The sequence below is a fragment of the Eubalaena glacialis genome, chromosome 15 (genome assembly GCF_028564815.1).
Source record: "Eubalaena glacialis isolate mEubGla1 chromosome 15, mEubGla1.1.hap2.+ XY, whole genome shotgun sequence".
Lineage (NCBI taxonomy): Eukaryota > Metazoa > Chordata > Mammalia > Artiodactyla > Balaenidae > Eubalaena > Eubalaena glacialis.
The window spans coordinates 73,688,837-73,709,448 of NC_083730.1; the positions used below are offsets into that span (position 1 = coordinate 73,688,837).

At 42.5% G+C, this 20,612-nt stretch overlaps 1 protein-coding gene across 5 annotated transcripts in view; it reads right to left on the reverse strand.

Annotated features, from left to right (window-relative positions):
• Positions 1-20,612, reverse strand: part of PRR14L (proline rich 14 like) — a 53,323-nt gene that overhangs the window by 25,874 nt on the left and 6,837 nt on the right. For 2 of the 5 annotated variants that reach the window (XR_009697336.1, XM_061169383.1), the window contains exons 2-3: positions 19,490-20,013; positions 8,116-8,188 (exon numbers count right to left, since the gene is read on the reverse strand). Coding sequence is in view for 3 of the 5 variants with exons in the window: in XM_061169383.1 (XP_061025366.1) it covers positions 8,116-8,188; positions 19,490-19,963 (547 nt within the window). In the remaining 2 variants the exon portion in view is untranslated. Of the gene's footprint in view, positions 1-8,115; positions 8,189-19,489; positions 20,014-20,612 lie in introns of those variants that run through there. The other 3 variants (XM_061169384.1, XM_061169386.1, XM_061169385.1) reach the window with 2 other exon arrangements.

Consider the following 20,612-nt stretch of genomic DNA (forward strand, 5'->3'; position numbering starts at 1 on the left):
GTTGTGGACAGCGTGAAAGCAAAATGATACTGTGCCCACTCTTTTGGCTTGTTTTTAATCACATTTATTGTGAAATCACAAAGAACTTTAAAGGAGCCTTTAAGAAAGTTTTCTATTTATTAGTAAGCTTTCAAAAGGCCGTGGAACACTGACCTGGGTCCTCATCTGTAATGTGGGAGAAAAAGAGTATCCACATCACAGGACTTGTAAAGATTAGATGAGTCGGTGACCCGTCCGTTACTTTTGACAGGTAAAACTGTCAGAAGTGCCAGACAAAGTCCACGCTTAGTGAGTGCGAACCACTCCCCTGGAACTTCACTCCCTTGCACATCTCTATCAAAGCCTCTGTAAGGCTGTTTCTCAATTATGTGTCTCATTTATCAGCTCCATGAGACTGGAGGTATGTGAGGGCAGAAACTGGATCTTAATGATCGCTGTGTACTCAGTACCCGACTGTGACCCTGGAGACTGGCAGGTACATACAGATGTTAGCAGAATGAAGAATTAAATGACGGAAGGTGTTAGAAGTATTAGGTACACTGGAGGGTGAAATGTGTATTCTGTGAGGTATGCGCCCATTTAAGAAGCACAGGAGTTTCATGACCTCAGCTGAAGATCCTGGATTTGTAGTTCTATGGTAACTGCTTAAATGGTGCTTGTGTTCTCAGAAATTGACAAACATCCTAAAACTCGTGTGAAAAATGCAACGGGCACGTAACAGCCAAAACAATCTTGAAGAAGAACAAAGCTGGTAGACTCATACTTCCTGCTTTCAAAACTTACTACAAAGCTACAATAATCAAGTCCGTGTGGCCCTGGCGCTGGGGAGACATAAAGATCAATGCAGCAGAACCCCGAGTCCAGAAACAAACTCTAACATTTATAGTCAGTCAACTGATTTCTGACAAAGGGACCAAAAAGAATACCTTTCCAACAAATGGTCCTGGAAAAAGTGGATATCCACATGCAAAAGAATAAATTTGAACCCTAGCTCACATCACACAAAATAATCAACTCAAAGTTGATCATAAACTTAAATGTAAGAGCTGAAACTATAAAACTCTTACAAGAAAAACACAAGAGTAAATCTTCATGACCTTGGGTTAGGTAATGATTTCTTTCCTTCTTTTTTTAAAATTTATTTATTTATTTTTATTTTTGGCTGCCTTGGGTCTTTGTTGCTGTATGCGGGCTTTTCTCTAGTAGCGGCGATTCGTGGGCTTCTCATTAGGTGGCTTCTCTTGTTGCAGAGCACAGGCTCTAGGTGCGTGGGCTTCAGTAGTTGTGGCACTCGGGCTCAGTAGTTGTGGCGCACGGGCCCAGTTGCTCCACGGCATGTGGGATCTTCCCAGACCAGGGCTAGAACCCATGTCCCCTGCATTGGCAGGCAGATTCTTAACCACTGCGCCACCAGGGAAGTCCCAGGTAATGATTTCTTAGCTAAGAAACCAAAAGCACAAGTGATTAAAAAAAGGAAGACTGGGGCTTCCCTGGTGGCGCAGTGGTTGAGAATCTGCCTGCCAATGCAGGGGACACGGGTTCGAGCCCTGGTCTGGGAAGATGCCACATGCTGCGGAGCAACTGGGCCCGTGAGCCACAACTACTGAGCCTGCGCGTCTGGAGCCTGTGCTCCGCAACAAGAGAGGCTGCGATACTGAGAGGCCCGCGCACCGCGATGAAGAGTGGCCCCCGCTCGCCGCAACTAGAGAAAGCCCTCGCACAGAAACGAAGACCTAACACAGCCATAAATAAATAAATAAATAAATAAATAAATAATTTTTTTTTTTAAAAAAGTAAGACTGATAAGCTGGACTCCATCAAAACTAAAAACTTTTTATACTTGAAACTAAAATAATACTGTAAATCAACTAGACCTCAATTTTTTAAAAAAAAGTTAAATTAGTCAATTAAAAAAAAAAACTAAAAACTTTTGTGCTTTTTAAACATTTTTAATGAAAAAAAAATTTTTGGCCGTGCCATGTGGCATGTGGGATCTTAATTCCCCAACCAAGGATCGAACCCGCACCCCCTGCAGTGGAATTGCAATCTTAACCACTGGATCACCAGGGAAGTCCCAAAACTTTTGTGCTTCCAAGGACAACATCAAGAAGCAAAAAGACAAACCACTGGTGGGGAGAAAATATTTGCAAATCATCCATCTGATAAGGGATTTGTACTTAATATATATAAAGAAGTCTTACAACTAAACAATAAAAAAACAAAAAGCCTAATTTAAAAATAGGCAGAGGGAGCAGAGCTCCCCATTTCTCAAGTGTTGTCTGTACATAGTGACTTCCTTCCAAAGAGGACAGTATGGAAAGGGGGAGGGGGAGTAACCTTACAAACACCACTTCACGTTTATAGTAAGTACCCTTGATATGTGATGAAAATGGCACTTCACCTGTGTGAGTTTCCTCTCCCAAACCCATAAATAACCCTAGTCTTAATGAGAAAAACATCTGACAAACCCCAATGGAGAGGCATTCTACAATACACTCGACCAGCATTCTTCAAAACTCTCAGGGTCACCAAAAATAAGAAAGTGTGAGAAACCATCATAGCCAAGAGGAGCCTAAGGGGTTAAGAGGACTAAATGTGAGGTGGGATCCTAGATGGGACCCTAGAACAGAAAGAGGACATTAGGGAAAAACTAAGGGAATCGGAATAAACTATGAACTGTATAACAACACTGGTTCATGAGCTGTAACAAATGTACAATACTGATACATTAACAATAGGGGAAACGGTGGGGGGGGGTGGAGGGCATGGGGTGGGGAGTGAAGGTTGGGATGGAAACCCTCTGTGTCATCTGCTCAATTTCTCTGTAAATCCTACACTGCTTTACAAATAAAATTATTAATTTTTTTAAAAAGAAAAACAGAAGGGCAAAGGACTTGAATAAGCATTTTCCCAAAGACATACAAATGGTCAATAGGCACATAAGAAGATGCTCAACATCATTAGTCATAAGAGAAATGAAGATCAAAACCACAATGAGATGTCAATTCACACCCATTAAAATGGCTATTATTCAAAAGAAAACAAAAGATAACTGTTGGGGGCTTCCCTGGCGGCACAGTGGTTAAGAATCCGCCTGCCAATGCAGGGGACACAGGTTCAAGCCCTGGTCTGGAAGGATCCCACATGCTGCAGAGCAGCTAAGCCCATGTGCCACAACTACTGAGCCCGTGTGCCTGGAGCCTGTGCTCCGCAACAAGAGAAGCCACTGCAATGAGAAGCCCGCACATCGCACAGAAGAGTAGCCCCCGCTTGCCGCAACTAGAGAAAGCCCGCGTGCAGTAACGAAGACCCAATGCAGCCAAAAATAAATAAAAGATAACTGATAAAGGATGTGGAGAAACTGGAACATTTGGGAATTCCCTGGTGGTCCAGTGGTTAGGACTCGGCACTTTCACTGCTGGGGCCCGGGTTCAATCCCTAGTTGGGGAACTAAGATCCCACAAGTCGCGGGATGCAGTCAAAACAAAACAAAACAAAAACAAAAAGACCATATGTTGTAAGGTCTCATTTATACAGTGTCCAGAACAGGCATATCTACAGAGACACAAGTAGATTAGTGACTGGAGGAGGCTGGGGGTATGTGGGGATGGGGAATGACTGCTAACAGGTACAAAGTTTCTTTGGGAAGTGATGAAAATTAAATTATTGAAGTATACACTTTAAATGGGTGAAAATTATTGTCTATAAATTATATCTCCATGAAATTGTTTTTTTAAAAAGTGCTCATACTCCAATTATAATAAAAGTTACATCAGAAAACTCAGACACCTTTTTGGTGTTATCTCCAAATGACCCTAATTCAGGATAGACATGCTGGAGGTTGACAAAGATTCAATAGCATTTCCATGACAACCTTTTCCTGGATCAAAATTTAAGTGGCTAGACATGGAAACTAAATATGACGTAAGTTTTGGTTTATCCTGCATCTTGTCCTTGGAAAGATGTGTAATGGGTTAGCAATGTTGAAATGCCTTATAAAAGGAAGCTCTCTGGTGGAGGTTCACAAAGGCTGCCTACTGGTGGGAGGATTCCGGCAGACAGCCCTACAAGTTCCGTCACCTCTTATGCTTGTACTGACCACTGGATACCTGGCTTTCCGAATTCCAGATAAGTCAACAAATAATGAGATAGCATTCAACTCCTCACCTGGAACTGTTATATATTGCTGGTGGGAATAGAAAAGGGTACAACCACCCTGGAAAACAGTTTGGTAATTTCTTGTAAAATTAAACACATACTTCCCAAATGACCCAGCAGTCCCAAGCCTAGGTATTTGCCCAGGTGAAATGACAATTCAAGTTCACACAAAAACTTGTATGAGGGACTTCCCTGGTGGTCCAGTGGGTAAGACTCCACGCCCCAATGCAGGGAGCCCGGGTTCGATCCCTGGCCAGGGAACTAGATCCTGCATGCATGCTGCAACTAAGAAGTCTGCATGCCACAACTAAGACCCAGTGCAGCCAAAATAAACTATAAATAAATAAATAAATAAAAGTAAATTAAAAAAAAAAAACTTGTACAAAAGCGTTTACCGCAGCTTTATGCATAATTACCAAAACTGGAAACAACTCAAATTTCCCTCGAATGAGAAGCAGATAAATCGTGATACAACTAGACGACAGGATACCTTTCAGATGTAAGAAGCAATGAGCTATGATACGCACAGCACTGTGGATTAATTGTAAATGCACTACACTAAATGAACAAAGTCAGGCTCATAGGCTTCCCCCGCATGACTACGTGTATACGGCATTCTAGAAAAGTCAAAACGATAGGGAAGTAACATGGATCAGTGGTTGCCAAGGGCTGGGGGTGGCAAGGACCGACTATAAAAGGGGCCTGCAAGAGATTGCTGGGTGATGGAAATGTTCTATTTCTTGATTGTGCTGGTACAGTTGTGATTACACAATTGTATGTGTTTGTCAAAACTCATAGAACCATATACACACCCAAAAAAAGGGTGAATTTCAGTATATGTAAGTTATACCTTAATTTTTTTAAAAATGAAAAAAAAAAATTAGTTCCCCAAATGTCTAGACCTCCTCCTTGTAGCCTAATAAATGGGTGTGGTACTGGCTGATTTTTCAACTTTCCACTCCCCAAAATGTAAATTATAGGAGGATAATGGCATTAACAGGGAATACAAAACATGAGATAGTAATTCCAAATTATACAAACAGATCAGTAAACTCCAAGAATCTGGATGCATATACCACCTAAGGGCTTTATTGATAGGTTCATTCCATCTCCTTAAAATGCTTAATTTATTCACATAGTAGAAACAGAGGCTATGAAAAGATTGTTTCAACTTTAGTTATTCTAAATAATTTAAACTATCTAGTTCCAAAAATTATATAAGGTAGCTTTTCCCTCCTTGACGCTTTCACCTCTGCATCAAAGTTTATTTCCTCAACGCTCTTCCAATTTCTGGTGACCCTACTATTTCAGAGGATTCCCACATAAGCCTTAACGGAGACTGTTACTACGGGAACTAAGTCCCACAGTAATTAGTGGGAACTAATATTTGTGTTTTTCCTGGAGCCCATTCCATCTTTCTTACGCAACCTTCCCAATCAAGCCCAGTTACAAGGAAAAAAAAATTGATAACATTAGTTTTATAAAATATTGAACAGAAAATTATGGTGAAACAGCCAGGTTAACACTCAGAACAGCAGGAAGGGAGAGCCACAGTCAGAGGGCCTGACGGGACATTCTTCCCTTGTGAAATGGCCTCTTGACTAACACCCAGCACTGGTCCCCATGCCCGCTTCTCTCGGATCTGCCTTAAGGCAATCAAGAAATGGGGAATGATATGCAAAATAGCATTCTACAAATTAAAGACTCCTTTTGGTTAACACAAAGGTCCTTTTTATTAAAGAGTCAATCGTGTTCTCATTTTACCTCACTGAACCACAGCAGACAGAACGACTGTAAAGAGCCTCAAAAGCCTGGAATCCCATGTGAACTTGGGAGTGTGCTGTGAACGGGACATTTATAGAGAGAAGGAAAAACAACACAGAGAAGGGAGCTGTGCCAGGATCACTTACTAGATAGCTCAGTACGGGGGACCCAAATTCACCCCCCGGCAAATTTATAAATTATTACAGAACACTGACCTCAGAGGTGCCCCCATTTCAGAATAATCAAAACTTAGTATAAACAAAACTATGTACAGCAATTTGCACAGTGCTCAACAGTACAAACGCTCACAACAAAGGTAGCAAGGATCCATTAGATTTCCATCAGGAAAACTTAAAATATCTAACATGCCCAGGGCTAGGAGCTACAATCCCGGGCAGAGTGAAAATTTTGGCCGCTGCGGCCCCTGGAGAGACAGTACAACCAGATTTCCAAGAAACATCATTTACTTCTCAATTCTGTAGTAAATGGTAAGTTAGTAAATGTTTGACCTTGACCTTGGCAAAGCAAGCTGAAATGCTGGTCACACGACAGTAGAGCATGTGCATCTGTTTAACTCAAATCCGTGGTGGCAGCTGCACGGCCTGCTTGCACTCCCAGGGCTCAATTCCTGCGGAGACCTGCCTGCTTAGAACCCTCCTTTCTGCCTGGCCATGCCTGCCTGGGACACTGGACAGCCGAGCTGGTTCCTGCAAGTGTAACATAGGGCCAGCTTGCAAGGTTCTCGGGGGCTGCATGGAGGAACGCCTCACAGTCGGGCACTAGGCCATCGCTGCTACAAGTCAGGCAGAGCTGCCATTTCCAGGCTCCCCCACATCAACCTGAGAACCTTCCCTATGGCTTGGGAGGAAAACCATTTCATTTTACCAATTTAAGTCACTAAAGAAGAATGGCATTAGGACAGGAAAAAAAGTGCCACAGAGCAGTTTATCCGAGAACACTTTTCAGAAGAGCTCAACTTATCCAGGTCCAGTGGGGACCAGCTTTTTAGGTGCAAAGTACCCAGGTAAGTCTGAGAATGCAGATTTCATCATAGAAAATAACTCTGGTTCTCTTGTTTAAAAGGTCCATTCAGTGGTTAAATGAAAGTAGTTAAATGTAGTTCATAACATACACAGTGAATTTTGTGATAAGATGTGGGTGAAAATACACCAACACACCTACGACTCAGTATACCAGTACTGGAGTCCCACTAAAAAGATCCAGGCGGGGACAGGTGACGGCACTAAACTGCATCCCTAGTAAAGCCCTGAGACCGGGTGAGACATGCACAAAGCGACATTTCTCATCTTCAGAGCTTTACTCTCTACTGGACAGCCAAGGCTTTGAGCCACAGAGAGAATCTCCAGCAGCAGGAAGCAGGGTGATAAACTAGGACAAGCGTCCTTTCTCATAGGGATGGTCTGTGCTTCCTTTTCTGTCCAGGCTGCCAAGAAGCAGAGTCAAATCTGACGTTGTATCACAGTAACAAAATGTTCACACAATTAAACATATTTGCTGTATATTTTTTTTTTTGCAGTTTTGATTATTCTACATTGTTAACCTTAATTATAAAATAGATACACAGAGTCCTGGCTAAAGTTACCTAAGATTATTTTCAGCCTGGGGCAGGGGGAGAAGAATCTTGGCTCAGCACTCTCTTCTGGGCCTTGGCTTCTTCCTCAATCAAATCAATCAATCAATCAATCAATCAAATTAAAGGCAGTATCTCAGATGCCCATATTCAACAATTGTTTTGAGGAGCAAACGAGGTAACGGAAGTGAGAAACTGTTCTGCAAACTCTCAAGGTGACCGGGAGTGGACACGCCGTCTACGAGAACAGAGCAGGATGCCCTGCATGGCCAGCGGTGGTTCCTCCCCGTCCACGTGAACCCTTCCACACAGCAGTGCAGCTTTATAAAGTCAAATGAAAGATTTCACACCAGCATTAAGGTTCAACTCACAGTCAATGGGGACTCATTATAGAAAAAGTGGGAAGCAAACTTCTGTCACAAATGAGGCATTGCTCGATCATACCAGGGGCCTCCGAGTACGTCCGTGGGCAATGATACCAAGAGCTGCTACAGTGAAGTCCATCTGGCAAGGCAGGGACCTAAAATCCTCACGTTCCCAGTGTGAACTAAAATTGTGTGTTTAATAATGGAAGAAGGAAAAGATGTGAGAGAAATAAATACCTTTGTTCCTCAGACCATCTTCAGGGAGGTCCGTGCATAGATGTTCTTTGCTTGCCTGCAACAGGAGGTCCTCCTGCAGTAAGAAAATCCAGCAGTCAGGGAGGATCCAGAGACACCCGAGCTCACCAATGCCAATGATTCTCTGAGAGTCTTCTTTCCAACTCCTGGAAATCTGCTAGCAGTCACAAGGACTGGGAACTGAAGCAAACCTCAAATTCAAATTAGTATAATCAATAAAACTTCCACTTCTCTAGAATTTGAGCTTGAAAAGCCAAGTTTCCCAAGGTCTGGACAATAACAGAGGTTTAGAATGCTGGGCTGCAGATCCAAACAAAACCCTGTAAGTATCCTCCGAATCAAGAAACACATTGATGCAATGTGATCTTAATTAAGTGAAAATCTGAATGGAAACTACCAGGAAGTTGGATGTAACTCAGTCCCTAACCATTCTCAGCATCACGTACTCATTTTTTCCTCAAACTTCCTGGAAGGGCTATTTTTCCTTTTCATCCCTGTTCACTGGAGGAGGGTATAAGGAGGAACACCATCAATGACAACCTACAGAGGGACTTCAGGAAAATGGGATGGGGCAGCAGCAGCAGCGCGTGTGTGGCATGGGGCCCCGTGAGGAAAGGGTCCGACCAGGCTGACCAGCTGGAGACACTGACAGACCAACGATGGCTGCTCACATCAAAGTTTCCTTCTGGGTCACCTCTTTTTCTCTGCCCAAAGATTTTCTTTCACATGGATTTAACTGGTAAGTAAAAGATTCTGACATAGCACTCACTTAAACTGACAGATGGTGAAATCATTGCTACAATGCTTGATAACTTTTACAGCACTTAAAAAAAACATCACTGCCCACATTCTCCACCAAAAAAATCCCCCCCAAAAAACCCCAAAACAAAAACAACAACAACAACAAACAAGCAAAACCATTTCATTTCTAAGCAAAGTTCTGTGGTGGAAACAGAAGATCAAAGTGATGGCAAATACAGGTGGACACAGGAGGAAATAAAGCATCATCACTGCAAGTGAGAGAAGAGGCCCGGTGTGGAGTGTCATGTACAAAGCAGGACTGTTCCTTCACTTTCTATTGCAACTTCAGTGTGGAATGCTTTTGCACAGTGTGAACTTAAAACAACCATCTCCCACAGAACTTACGTGTTACCACGTTTGGCCAAAAGAGTATAAATTCTAGTGTGATGCCAGGTCAAATTTATTTGTAAATGGGGAGAAGAAAAGCTCTTACTTACCGTAGAAGGAATGATGGAATTAGAAAATTACCATTTGGCAACCATCACAGTGATAATTATCTCAAGAATCATCAATGGATGTTAAAACTAGTCGCTAAAAGTTTGAATGAGAAACAGAAATATTTACATAGTTTCAAAATATCTCCCCACAAGATACTTAATAATTATGAAGGGGAAAATAGTACCTTCACAGTGGAGAAGCCTGGCAGACCCCACCTGAACCAGGTGATGGCAGTTCCCCTGCCCAGGAATGAGGCACCTCAATGCCAGGCACCTGCTGAAAGGATGCACAGGAAGAACCACATCACTTCTGTGGGGTTCCTGCCCCCCAAATGCACAACCAGGATCTAATCATGAGGAAACATCAGACAAACCCAAACTGAGGAAAATTCTACAAAATAAATGGCCTGTACTATTTCAAGTGCCAAGGTCATGAGCTGAGAAAATGTTACAGATTAAACGAGACTAAACAAACATGACAACTGAACGCCACAAATGATCCTGGATTTTTCCTAGACCAAGAAAACATTTTCTTTTCTTTTGCTACAAAAGACTTCAGTGGGACAATTGGCCAAATGTACTCGGATCAGTGTTAATTTCTTGATTTTGATTAGAGTACTGTGGTCACCTGACAGAATGCCCTTGTTTGCTAGGAAATACACAGTCAAGTATTTAGGCATCACGTCTACAACTATATGCTCAAATTATTCAGAAGGGAACAAAAGCAAATGTGGTAAAATGTTAACATGTGAGGAATATGCATGAAGGGTAATGGGAATTCTTCACACTACTTTTGCAACTTTTCTTTAAGTCTCAAATTATTTCAAAATGAGAGGTTAAGAAAACATCATTACTTGTAGTTACCCTTGATCCTTTCTCCAAAATGATACTACCCTCCACACTTCCAGTTCTCAGGCTGAATGTCTGAAGTGTTAGATTAGATGCTATTTAGAGTATTTCTTCAGGTTAATACTTTATGGGAAAGGCCGGGTGCTGGAGCAAAAGCCAAGGGGTGAGGAGTCAGATGCAGCTCCGTTCCAGCCGCAGGACTCCCACCTGCTAGCTTTGCTGCACAGAGTGCATGCTTACAGGTGGTTTTATAAATGGGGACCACAGACACCTCGCAAGATGCCCTGTCAGGACGGGTGCTCCATGAGCAGAAGTTCTCACCATCCAGTAGACCTTAGACCTTAGATCTCACTTTCCTGTGAGAAAAGCCAATAGGACTGTCACCAGCAGAGCCCGGTGTCATCTGGAGTGACCGCCCTAAGCTCTTCTGGGCCTAAAAGAGACTCTGCAGTGAGAGCTGACCTCCTGCCAGCAGCATACAGGTCCCCTCAGATTCCCAAGGACTCTGGTGAGCTCGTATGATGAACCCTAAGGGCTCCGGCTCCTGGAGGGACTGCTGGGATTTTAGTCTGGCCCCACCTGCTGCTCTAAGGAGATGTCTTAGCTGGAGCCCGCACACACCCTGGTGGAGTGCCAACCTGACTGCTTCAAGCCATCCCCCCGTCTCCCTGCTTAGCCACGACCCCTAACAGTGAAGGGGAGCAGCAGAAGCCGGGAGTGACAGACTCCTCTCTCCCCCTGCCTTGCTGACTTCTCCTGAAAGGTTCTGAGTTATGAAAAACAAGTTTCCCCTGACAGAGGGCTGTGGACCCTACAAAGTTTTAAGTCTAGATATGATCAGGAATTGACAGGGTTGAAAAAGAAACAGTGTGAGGCTGAGTTCAGATGTGAGGGACCCCCAACCACCAGCACCACGGCGCTGGGCGATCTTCAGATCAGGTGGGAGCTCAACCAGCCCTGGGCCCCAAACGCAGATGAAGGAACAGAACAGATCACTTGCGAGCAATGGCCGTGTAGCGTAAGCATCCTGTGTGCAACTCCCTCCATCCCCTCGAGCCAACCGATCATGTAATAAACACTTGAAGAAATTTATCAGACACAATGTCCTTTTCCTACAATATTTTATCAGCTAAGTGTTCTAAGTTTCAGGATTCCTAGAGGTAAAGTCCTAAACATTTCTCTCTACCATCTAGACTTTACTAAATCTTGACATCTGATCATTAATATCCTAACATTCCTTGCAAAATCTGTTTCCAAGATAAAAGTTCACGTGGATCCCTCTTGCAAAATCAAATTAGATCATTACAGTAGTTTGTAGCATTATATAAACTATATAAAATACGAAATGCCACATAATAGTGCAATTCGTCAAACTGACAGCAAATTCTCTGCCTCAGCCTGGCACAGCCAACATGTCATCCTCCTGCCCACTGCTTGGAACCAAAACCAACTTAAAATACTTCTCCAAAGTTTAGGCAGATTTTAAGAGGGTCTTGAAAACCATTCTTACTGTTCATCTGTAATCTTATTTCCCATTAAAAGCTGGCTGTTTATCCTGCAAAAGATGCAATACTGATTCATTCCTATGAGGCTAGTATTGAGCCAGAAAAAAAAACGCCACAAATATCTTTAGGAGGGTAATGAACATACACCAGGCCCTTCAGCTTTTATAAGCAGGGTAGTTATAAGCTCCTCAGGGCCTGACGTACACCTGAGCCATGAGCCCTGGTTGCAAGCAGATCTCGCTGACCTCCTCCAAGCCTGAGCTTCCTGAGCTGGAGCAGTGGTGGTCAAAGCTTCAGGTGGGGGCTTCCCTGGTGGTGCAGTGGTTGAGAGTCTGCCTGCCAATGCAGGGGACACGGGTTCGAGCCCTGGTCTGGGAAGATCCCACATGCCGCAGAGCAGCTGGGCCCGTGAGCTACAGTTACTGAGCCTGCGCTCCGCGGTGCAAGAGAGGCCGCGGTGGTGAGAGGCCCGTGCACCGCGATGAAGAGTGGCCCCCGCTTGCCACAACTAGAGAAAGCCCTCACACAGAAAAGAGGACCCAACACAGCCATAAATAAATAAATAAATAAAATTAAAAAAAAAAAAAAAAAAAGCTTCAGGTGGGACTGCCGACACACTGAACACACAACAGGGCCCCAACACAGAGCAAATGAGATACCTCCCATTTCCTGGCACTTGTGGGAACAGCAGTGATCATGTTCACAGTGAAGAACACTGAAAATAAACAAGACGTTGGATCTCTAGATGAACCTTTCAGTTTCCTACACTTGCACATCTAGGAAGGAACAGCTGTAGGACAGCAACTTTAAATCATCTTTACTGAGCCTAAAAAGGAATTTTCCTCCATGTATCTCAATTCAGAGAAACTTTAAATGAGGCACTGATCACGTTAGCTGGGTAAGGCATTTAATAACAGTCCGCCACAAGGATTTATCTAAGAGAACTGCTAAACTAATGAGGAGAAAGTTCCACCTTAAGTCCCAGCAATATGTGAATGGTGCTTTGGGCACTTCTTTGTCACACACTTTTAACAATATGAGCTGAGAACCACAGGCAAACCATCACTGTGGGGACCACGGTACTCTGGCAGACCGGGAGAACAGCTTATGGCCACCAACTGTACTACTGATAGTGTGAAGTTCAGATTTTTTCACCTTTAAATCACTGAAAATGAGTTCTTTCCAACAAGATTTCCTTTTAAGCAAACAGCAAGCTGCTTCAAACTACTGCAAATTTCCCTTAGGATCAGAGACTCTTAGGGTGACAAGGAAGGAAGCTTAATGGGCATTTAGCATAACAGCCTTTCCCTTAAGTAAAGTCATATAAATTGCATAAGATTGGGTCTTTTCTGAACATGCCATTAAATAACAAGTTTCTCCAATAGCATAACATGCCTCGGGTGATCAACAGCCATTGTGCTTCCTGACTTGATGTCTCCTGTCCATATGCCTTCAAATATCTGTCAAAAGATGCATACTGAGTCTTCGTATGTTTCCGCTAACAGACAATTCAGAACTTTTTCTGTGTCTGTGTTGAGCATGAATGATGTATCTTGAAGCCAAAGCTTTTACAACACATTCACCCCGGCAGATCTACCCCTGTGTACAGCTTATATCTAAGCACCAAGAAAAACAAGCAAAAAACCAAGCATGGTATAAAGAGTTTTCACAGATACAAGGATGTAATGTTCAGCACAGGGAATGTAACCAATATTTTATAATAACCTTAAATGAAGTATAACCTATAAAAATGTCAAAAATCACTACATTGGGCAATTCCCTGATGGCCTAGTGGTTAGATTCCGGGCTTTCGCTGCCATGGCCTGGGTTCAATCCCTGGTCAGGGAACTGAAATTCCACAAACTGCGCGGCCAAGAAAACAAAAATGAAATCACTACGTTGTACACCAGAAACTAATATAACATTGTAAACCAACTATACTTCAGTTAAAAAAAAGAAAATAAAGTTGGTTGTTCAAATCAGGAAAAAAAAAGTTTTCAATGTCAAATCACCTGTGTGGGATGTCACATACCCGTCTTTCCACTTTATTCTTAAATAAGACCAGTCTTTTCCGTATCCTGGTCCGTAACCTCTGTGTGCACCGTAGTTCTTGACCTTCCTCCTGTGAGGGCAGAGGTCAGAGCTGAACGGTTCTTTCACCACTCAGCGTGCCTCCTGCAGCTGTCCCTTCCACGCACCTGTTCCCAGACTCTTTCCCCTCCTTGTTTTTGCCTTTCTTCTCCCCTCCCGATAACAGAATATCCCAGATCAAAGGACAAAAGTACTAGTTACAAGTCCTTATACCTTTCTGACACAATCATAAGGCAGGAAAGAATGATTTTTTTGCTGGTTTAACTTTTCATGATTGAAATATTTCATGACTGGAATATTTATTTTAACTTTTTAAGTGGATCTTTTTTATTTTGTATTAAAAAAATATATATATTTTGGCTGCACCACACAGCATGCAGGATCTTAGTTCCCCGACCAGGGATTGAACCCTTGTCCCCTGCAGTGGAAGCGCAGTCTTAACCACTGGATCGTCAGGGAAGCCCCACGTGGATCTTTAAAGAAAATGTCAAGTACAGTCACAAAAGGACAAAGACTGTATGATTGCACTTATATGAGGTCCCTAGAGCAGACAAATTCATAGACAGAAAGGTGGCGAACGGGGGTTACCAGGGGCTGGGGGAGAGCATATGGGGAGGTATTGTTTAATGGGGACAGAGTTCCAATTTGGGAAAATAAAAAGAGTTCTGGAGATGGATGGTGGTGATGGTTATACAACAATGTGAATGTACTTAATGCCACTGAAGCGTTACAAATAATAAAAATGGTAAATGTTATATGTATTTTACCACAGTAAAAAAAGCCAAAAAAAAAGTTAAGACCAACATTTAAAAATAAGTTGCTTCATAAAATAACATGTACTTTGTTGTTTTTCTTTTACAACAACAAACAAAAAAACCCAAAAAAACAAAAGCACAACTAATAATGACCTTAAGAGAGGTTAAATGAGTGAATGAAATGAATATTTAACAAAACCAGTTTAGGTTTCATCAGGGCCCAAGGTACAAAAAAGCGTAAACTTCTAATTCTAAATATTGGTGCCGTTCTTCTCCATGAACTGGGAAATTCACCAAGCAGACTTAACTTCATTAAATTCATTTAATTCATGCAATCCATGCCGGAAAGTGTAGGTGGCCGTCCTTCACAACCACAGCAAGTTCTTATTCCTGGAGCCGAGCTCTGTTGAAGTCAGTACCCTTCCGCCTTGACTGATTTTGGTTCAGAGGGAACAGAGAAGAGTGGGTTAAGTGATAACCTCTGAGTACTCTTCCCCCAACTGGAGCCAGTGCACGATTGTGGGCCTCTTTGCTGGTTTGAGATGAACAACAGCTGAAGGAAAAAACTTTGTGGAATGCTGCTAAAGGCAAATCAACTATTAGAACAAAATCACAGAATGTCAGCATGGAAAAGAACACCTACCTCTGAGGTTGCTTGTCCGAGTTAGAATCCCCTTTGCTATATTCCTGACAAACAGTCACTGAGCCTCTTTATAAACAGGACTTCCCTGAGTAACCTAAGCCATTTCTAGACTGGTCTAGCTGTTAAAAAGCACCTCTCATACTGAGTTAAATTCTGTCTCCCTCTATCAAGAAGAGGTTTTTTTTGGTTTTAATTGTTAAAATATTTTTAAAGTTTTTAAACATTTGATTTAGAAATAATCTTTTAAATACACAAAAAAATTGCAAATATTGGTCAAAAAAATTTCTTGTATAGTCTTCATCCAGCTTTCCCTAATGTTAACATCTTACATAACCACAGTATAGTTATTAACACTAATAAAATACTAACTAATCTAAAGACCTTATTCAAATCTTGTTAATGGCTCCATAACACCCTTTTCGGGACCAGGATCCAATCCAGGCTCCCAGAATGCATTTAGTCATCGTGCCTCCTCAGTCTCCTTTCAACTGAGAGGGTTCCATACGTATTCATCTTTCATAACTTTTGGAAAGAAAGTCCCTTGGTTTGGGTTTGTCGGATGTTTCCTCATGATTAGATCCTGGTTGTGCATCTGGGGGGCAGGAACCCCACAGAAGTGATATGGTTCTTCTCTGGCTCATCCCTCCTGTGTGTACACATGTGTGTGTTTTATACAAATGAGCATACACTTGTACACTTGCTTATTTCCCCTTCTTTCATGCATGAAAGGGAGGATACTGTAGAAAGTCCTTCACAGTTTGCTTTTTTCACTTAGTATATCCTCCTTTGCAGAAGAGTTAACAGCAGCAGGCCTGTTATTCTTAGAAAGGTGTGCTTACAAGGGTAGCCTTGGCTAGCATCTGTGAACTTAGATTGTAGGAGAGTCTCCACCATTTCCTAAATGATCAGAGTGGCTCACGACACCTATACAACAATGTGATTCATGGGGAACCCCTGCTTTCCTCCTGTGACGTCTGGGATTTTGGTATGTGCCAGCCAGAGGATGCCCATGTGACCAGCCTGGACTCTAACAAGCTTCCATGATAGTCATTTCACATGTATGAGCAGAATTGGTTCCCAGAGGAAGTGAAGTGTGTGTGACTACACTCGGAGGACTCCTGGAGTGTGTGCGTGATTTCCTCTAGACATTGCCCCCATGCCCCTCTTCCCTTTGCTGATTGCTTTATGTCCTTACACTGTAATTAATCTTAGCTGTGAATCTGACCATGTGCAGTGTCCTGTGAATTCCAGAGAATCACCAAACGCAGAAGTGGTCTAGGGGACACCTGTACCTGTACATAGAGATCTTCATTCTTTATTACAGTTGCACAGGGCTCCAGGGAAGGATGTTTATATACCATAGTTTATTCAACCTGTCTCCTATATGTGGACATTTAGGTTGCTTCCAACATTTTGCAATAATAAACTACACTGCAAACAATAACCTTGTGTATACATATTTTTATGCTGTGGGAGGTGTACCTTCATCTCTAGAAATGAGAGTTCTGGGTCAACAGATCAGGGCATAATTTTGTTAAGTGTAGCCCAATTCCTCTTCTGCAAGGTTGTATCAGTATGCGTTCCCACCAGCCATGTGTGAGAACAGCCTTTTTCCTCACAGCCTTGCCAATTCTTCATGTTCACCAATCTGATAGGTTTCATAAAAGTAGTATCATGGGTTGTTTAAATTTGCATCTCTAATTATGAGTGAGGTCGGTCATCTTCATGTGTTTAAACACAATACACACACACACAAACACACACGCACGCAGTGACTTATCTACTCAAGTGTCTCCTCCATTTTTCTATTGAGTTTTTTCATTCCCCAATTTAAGAGGTCTTTATACAGTAGAGATATAAGCCCATTATCCATGATATACGTTGCAAATATGTCCTCCCAATTTGTCAGTTGTCTTTTGACTATGTTTGTGGTGTTTTGCCAATCTAGCAAGAGTTAACCTGGGGTCCAAGGATGTCTGGAGTCTGCAGACCTTCCAGGATGGCATGTCTGCTTTTCTGAGAGGCCTGCAGCATTCATCCAGATTTCCAATGGTGCTGTGACCTAAGAATGTCAGGAGCTGCCACCGTCCCACCCGTCTTCCCCTGAGCTTAACTATGCCCAACAGAACTGCTCTGCTCAACCCTCCAAAGTCTCAAAGGCTTCTCTCATTCCTCCTGATTTTTCAGGAAGACCCAGCAACTCGGCTTCCAATAGGGTATTTTCACATTGTGTCCTTAGTGTGAATTCTTATCCATGAATACATTCCTCCCACATGACCCCAGCCTCAATGTGAAAAGGAAGGGACAGGCTCTGCTTTGGCCAGGAACCCCAACACTGACTCATTCCTTGCTTCCCCTCTGCCCCCAACCCCATCCTCCCTGTATCTTGAGCTCATCTGAGTGCTGGGGGGGTAGGGGAGAGAGAACCATGAGGATGATACTCTAGGTACAGGCGAACCAGCACACAAGCACACAACCACCACCTCTGTCCAGGCAACACATTTCGTTAATGTATATTAAGAGCAAACTGATAACTGATTCACTTTGTTATAAAGCAGAAACTAACACACCATTGTAAAGCAATTATACTTCAATAAAGATGTTTAAAAAAAAAAAAAAGAGCAAACTGGCTTTTCTTGGCAGCTACAGAGTCTATTCTAATTAACCAGTTAAAACCTGTAGGGCTTCTGTTTTTCACTTCTGTTTTCCACTTGTGTGTAGTTCCCTTTATGAAACCAAGTACAAAATCTTGCATTTATATCTATTAAATTTCATTTTGCTTTACACAATTCAAAATAGAATTTACCTCTGGTGGAGTTAAAAAGGAGAAAGGGAATAGTTTAGAAAAGGAATAGGGAGACAGTAATCTTCTAGTTCTCGGGTTAGGTGGTACGTATATATGTGTGTATATACATGTACTGATATAAGTATATTGTGTTCATTTATATATGCATACTTTCATTTTATATCAAATTTTACATGAAGAAAACTTTCCATCTTGTTAGACGCAGCCCACCATAACAAGGAGTAAGGAACTTATGGATCTGTTACGTTGCTCATTTAACTATATTTTTAAGGATAGGTCACCACAGCATAAAATCTGATATTTTGTTCAACTGTTACTTCATGCTTTATCTATTCTTAATTATGGTTAATATACGCAGCCTACTAATGACAGTCAATTGCCCTGTAACCTGTGTAAATAAATGATGTATTTTTATCAGGTGGGGAATGGAGCCTAGCCCAGGAAGCCCAGAGAATACGAATTTATTAGTACACAGAGCAGGGGTTGACAAACTACAGCCTGTGCTTATAGACAACACTTTACTGGAATACAGCCACACTAATTTTTGTAAGAATCATCTATGCCTGCTTTCAAGCAACAATGGCAGAGTTGAGTAGTTTCAACAGAGGCCATATGGCCTGCAAAGCCTAAAATATTTACTGTACGACCCTTTACACAGAAAGTTTACTAACTCTTGATCTAAGGCACCATCCAGGGCAAAGAGTAAGCTTTCTAGTCCACTTGGCAGGTAAAACTTCCTTTAGGAACTGGGGTCCATCAGGCTACCTTAGCTCACTAACCATTAGTCTCACCTAACTAATCCCTCTTACTCCAATATCAAATTCACAGAGATGGGATTTTCCATGCCACACCAAGCAGTGATTCCACTTTTCACCGTGTATAGTTAAAGAACTGGCTTTCTGATTTAAGCTTCAGCCTCTCATGAAGGGGGGTAGCTTGGATCAGTCCTTTGGAGATCATCACCTCTGACGTACAAAAGATACAAGTCAAGTTTCTAGACCTACAAAGCTTAGGACTTCTGAAATATGGAGACCCCACGAGGGTATTCATCCTATGAAGCCCTAGCTGGGTCAACAGTCTCCCTCAAAGATACCTCTGTGACACCTCACTCTATCCTAACCATGACGCTACCAAAACTCAAGGAACGAGTACACATCGTTCCTTAACATCAGACACAGAAATCCCACACGACCATCAAAAAGAGACTCAACATTCCATATACAGTAGCTGTGTCAGAAGACTGACACGTTTTCATGAGATAAGCACTTCCTCTCAAGTGTCTGATGCGACACGAATGTTTTTAAAAATCATCAAAAGAAAGTTAACATCAAAATCAACATTTTGGAAATGTTTCAAGAATAAATCATAAGCTACCTGTCAGACTCTGTAATTTATCCTGAGAAGTGTTAGTCCAGCTGGAAAGATGCCATCCCCACTCAACTGATCTGCATCAAGATCTCATTTCTTACCTGGCTGGGGCAGAGCTTCTCTTCAGCAGCTGTGGAATATTGACGTGTGTCTTCCTTTGCTCCCTCACAGGGGTCTCTTACAATCTCCGCCTGGTCCCCTCCATCTCTGAAGACCTTTTGCTCCATGCTCTTGGCTTTCACTTCCCTATCCAAGATCCCAGAAGCCACAGAACCTTCTGCTGTGGGGTCCACCAGCCCACACCGCCCAGGCTCACCCCCATGGTCCAAGGTCTCAGGGGTTTCTTCGCGACAACTTTCCACAGGAGTCCTCTGCAGCTCCAAGGGCACTGCCCTACTCTGACTTATACGAGAGCTTGAGGCTCCAGGTTTTACATCTGGAATCGCACTTGGCTCAGGGTCAGCATGAAGCTCTTTGGAGACACTCACTGGGAGTTCAGAGTATAATTCCTGCACCTCGGCAGACATGGAGGAATCGAGTGGAACGGGCTGGGTCTCTACGCCGGATGACAGCATGGGGGCAGATGCAGATATGGAGTCAAGTCTTTTACACCAAACGGCTCACCCTGACACAAATCAAAGGAAGGGATAAAAGTTTAAAACCTTGCAGGGTAGTAGAAAGCTGTCTCAGCTTAAACTGGCTAAAACAAAGGCAAAAAATCCTACCTCAAATGCCAGCATTATCTGGCACCAAAAAATTCTCTGTAAGAGACTGAGTTTGAGGAAAATAAATACCTTAAACCTTTAATAGACATCTGTCTAATTTCAATGCAAATACTGCCTTGTGAACAATTCTTAGTATAAATCTGGATTTAAGTGAGATCTCATCAAATGTAGATGAGAATAAGACATGTCTAAGCATCCAAGGATAGACCCAATGTAAATAAGAAGGTAAAGAAGGTTTTTGAATTGTTTTCAGGTCGTGAACCTTGCGCGTTTTGTTCGCTGCTATATCCCTGCTGCCTGGAATAGTTGTTTCACACATAGCAGGCACTCAGAAAATATTTGCTGAATTAACATATACTGAGGGACTCTGAAGAATTCGATTCACTGACTTTTCTTCATTAAGAATTCTCTTTGGAAGAAGATATAGAGAAAAGTGCTCACCAAACACCTGAGCTGTGTCTACGCAGACTGGCACCCGACACGACTAAATCAGCTCTTG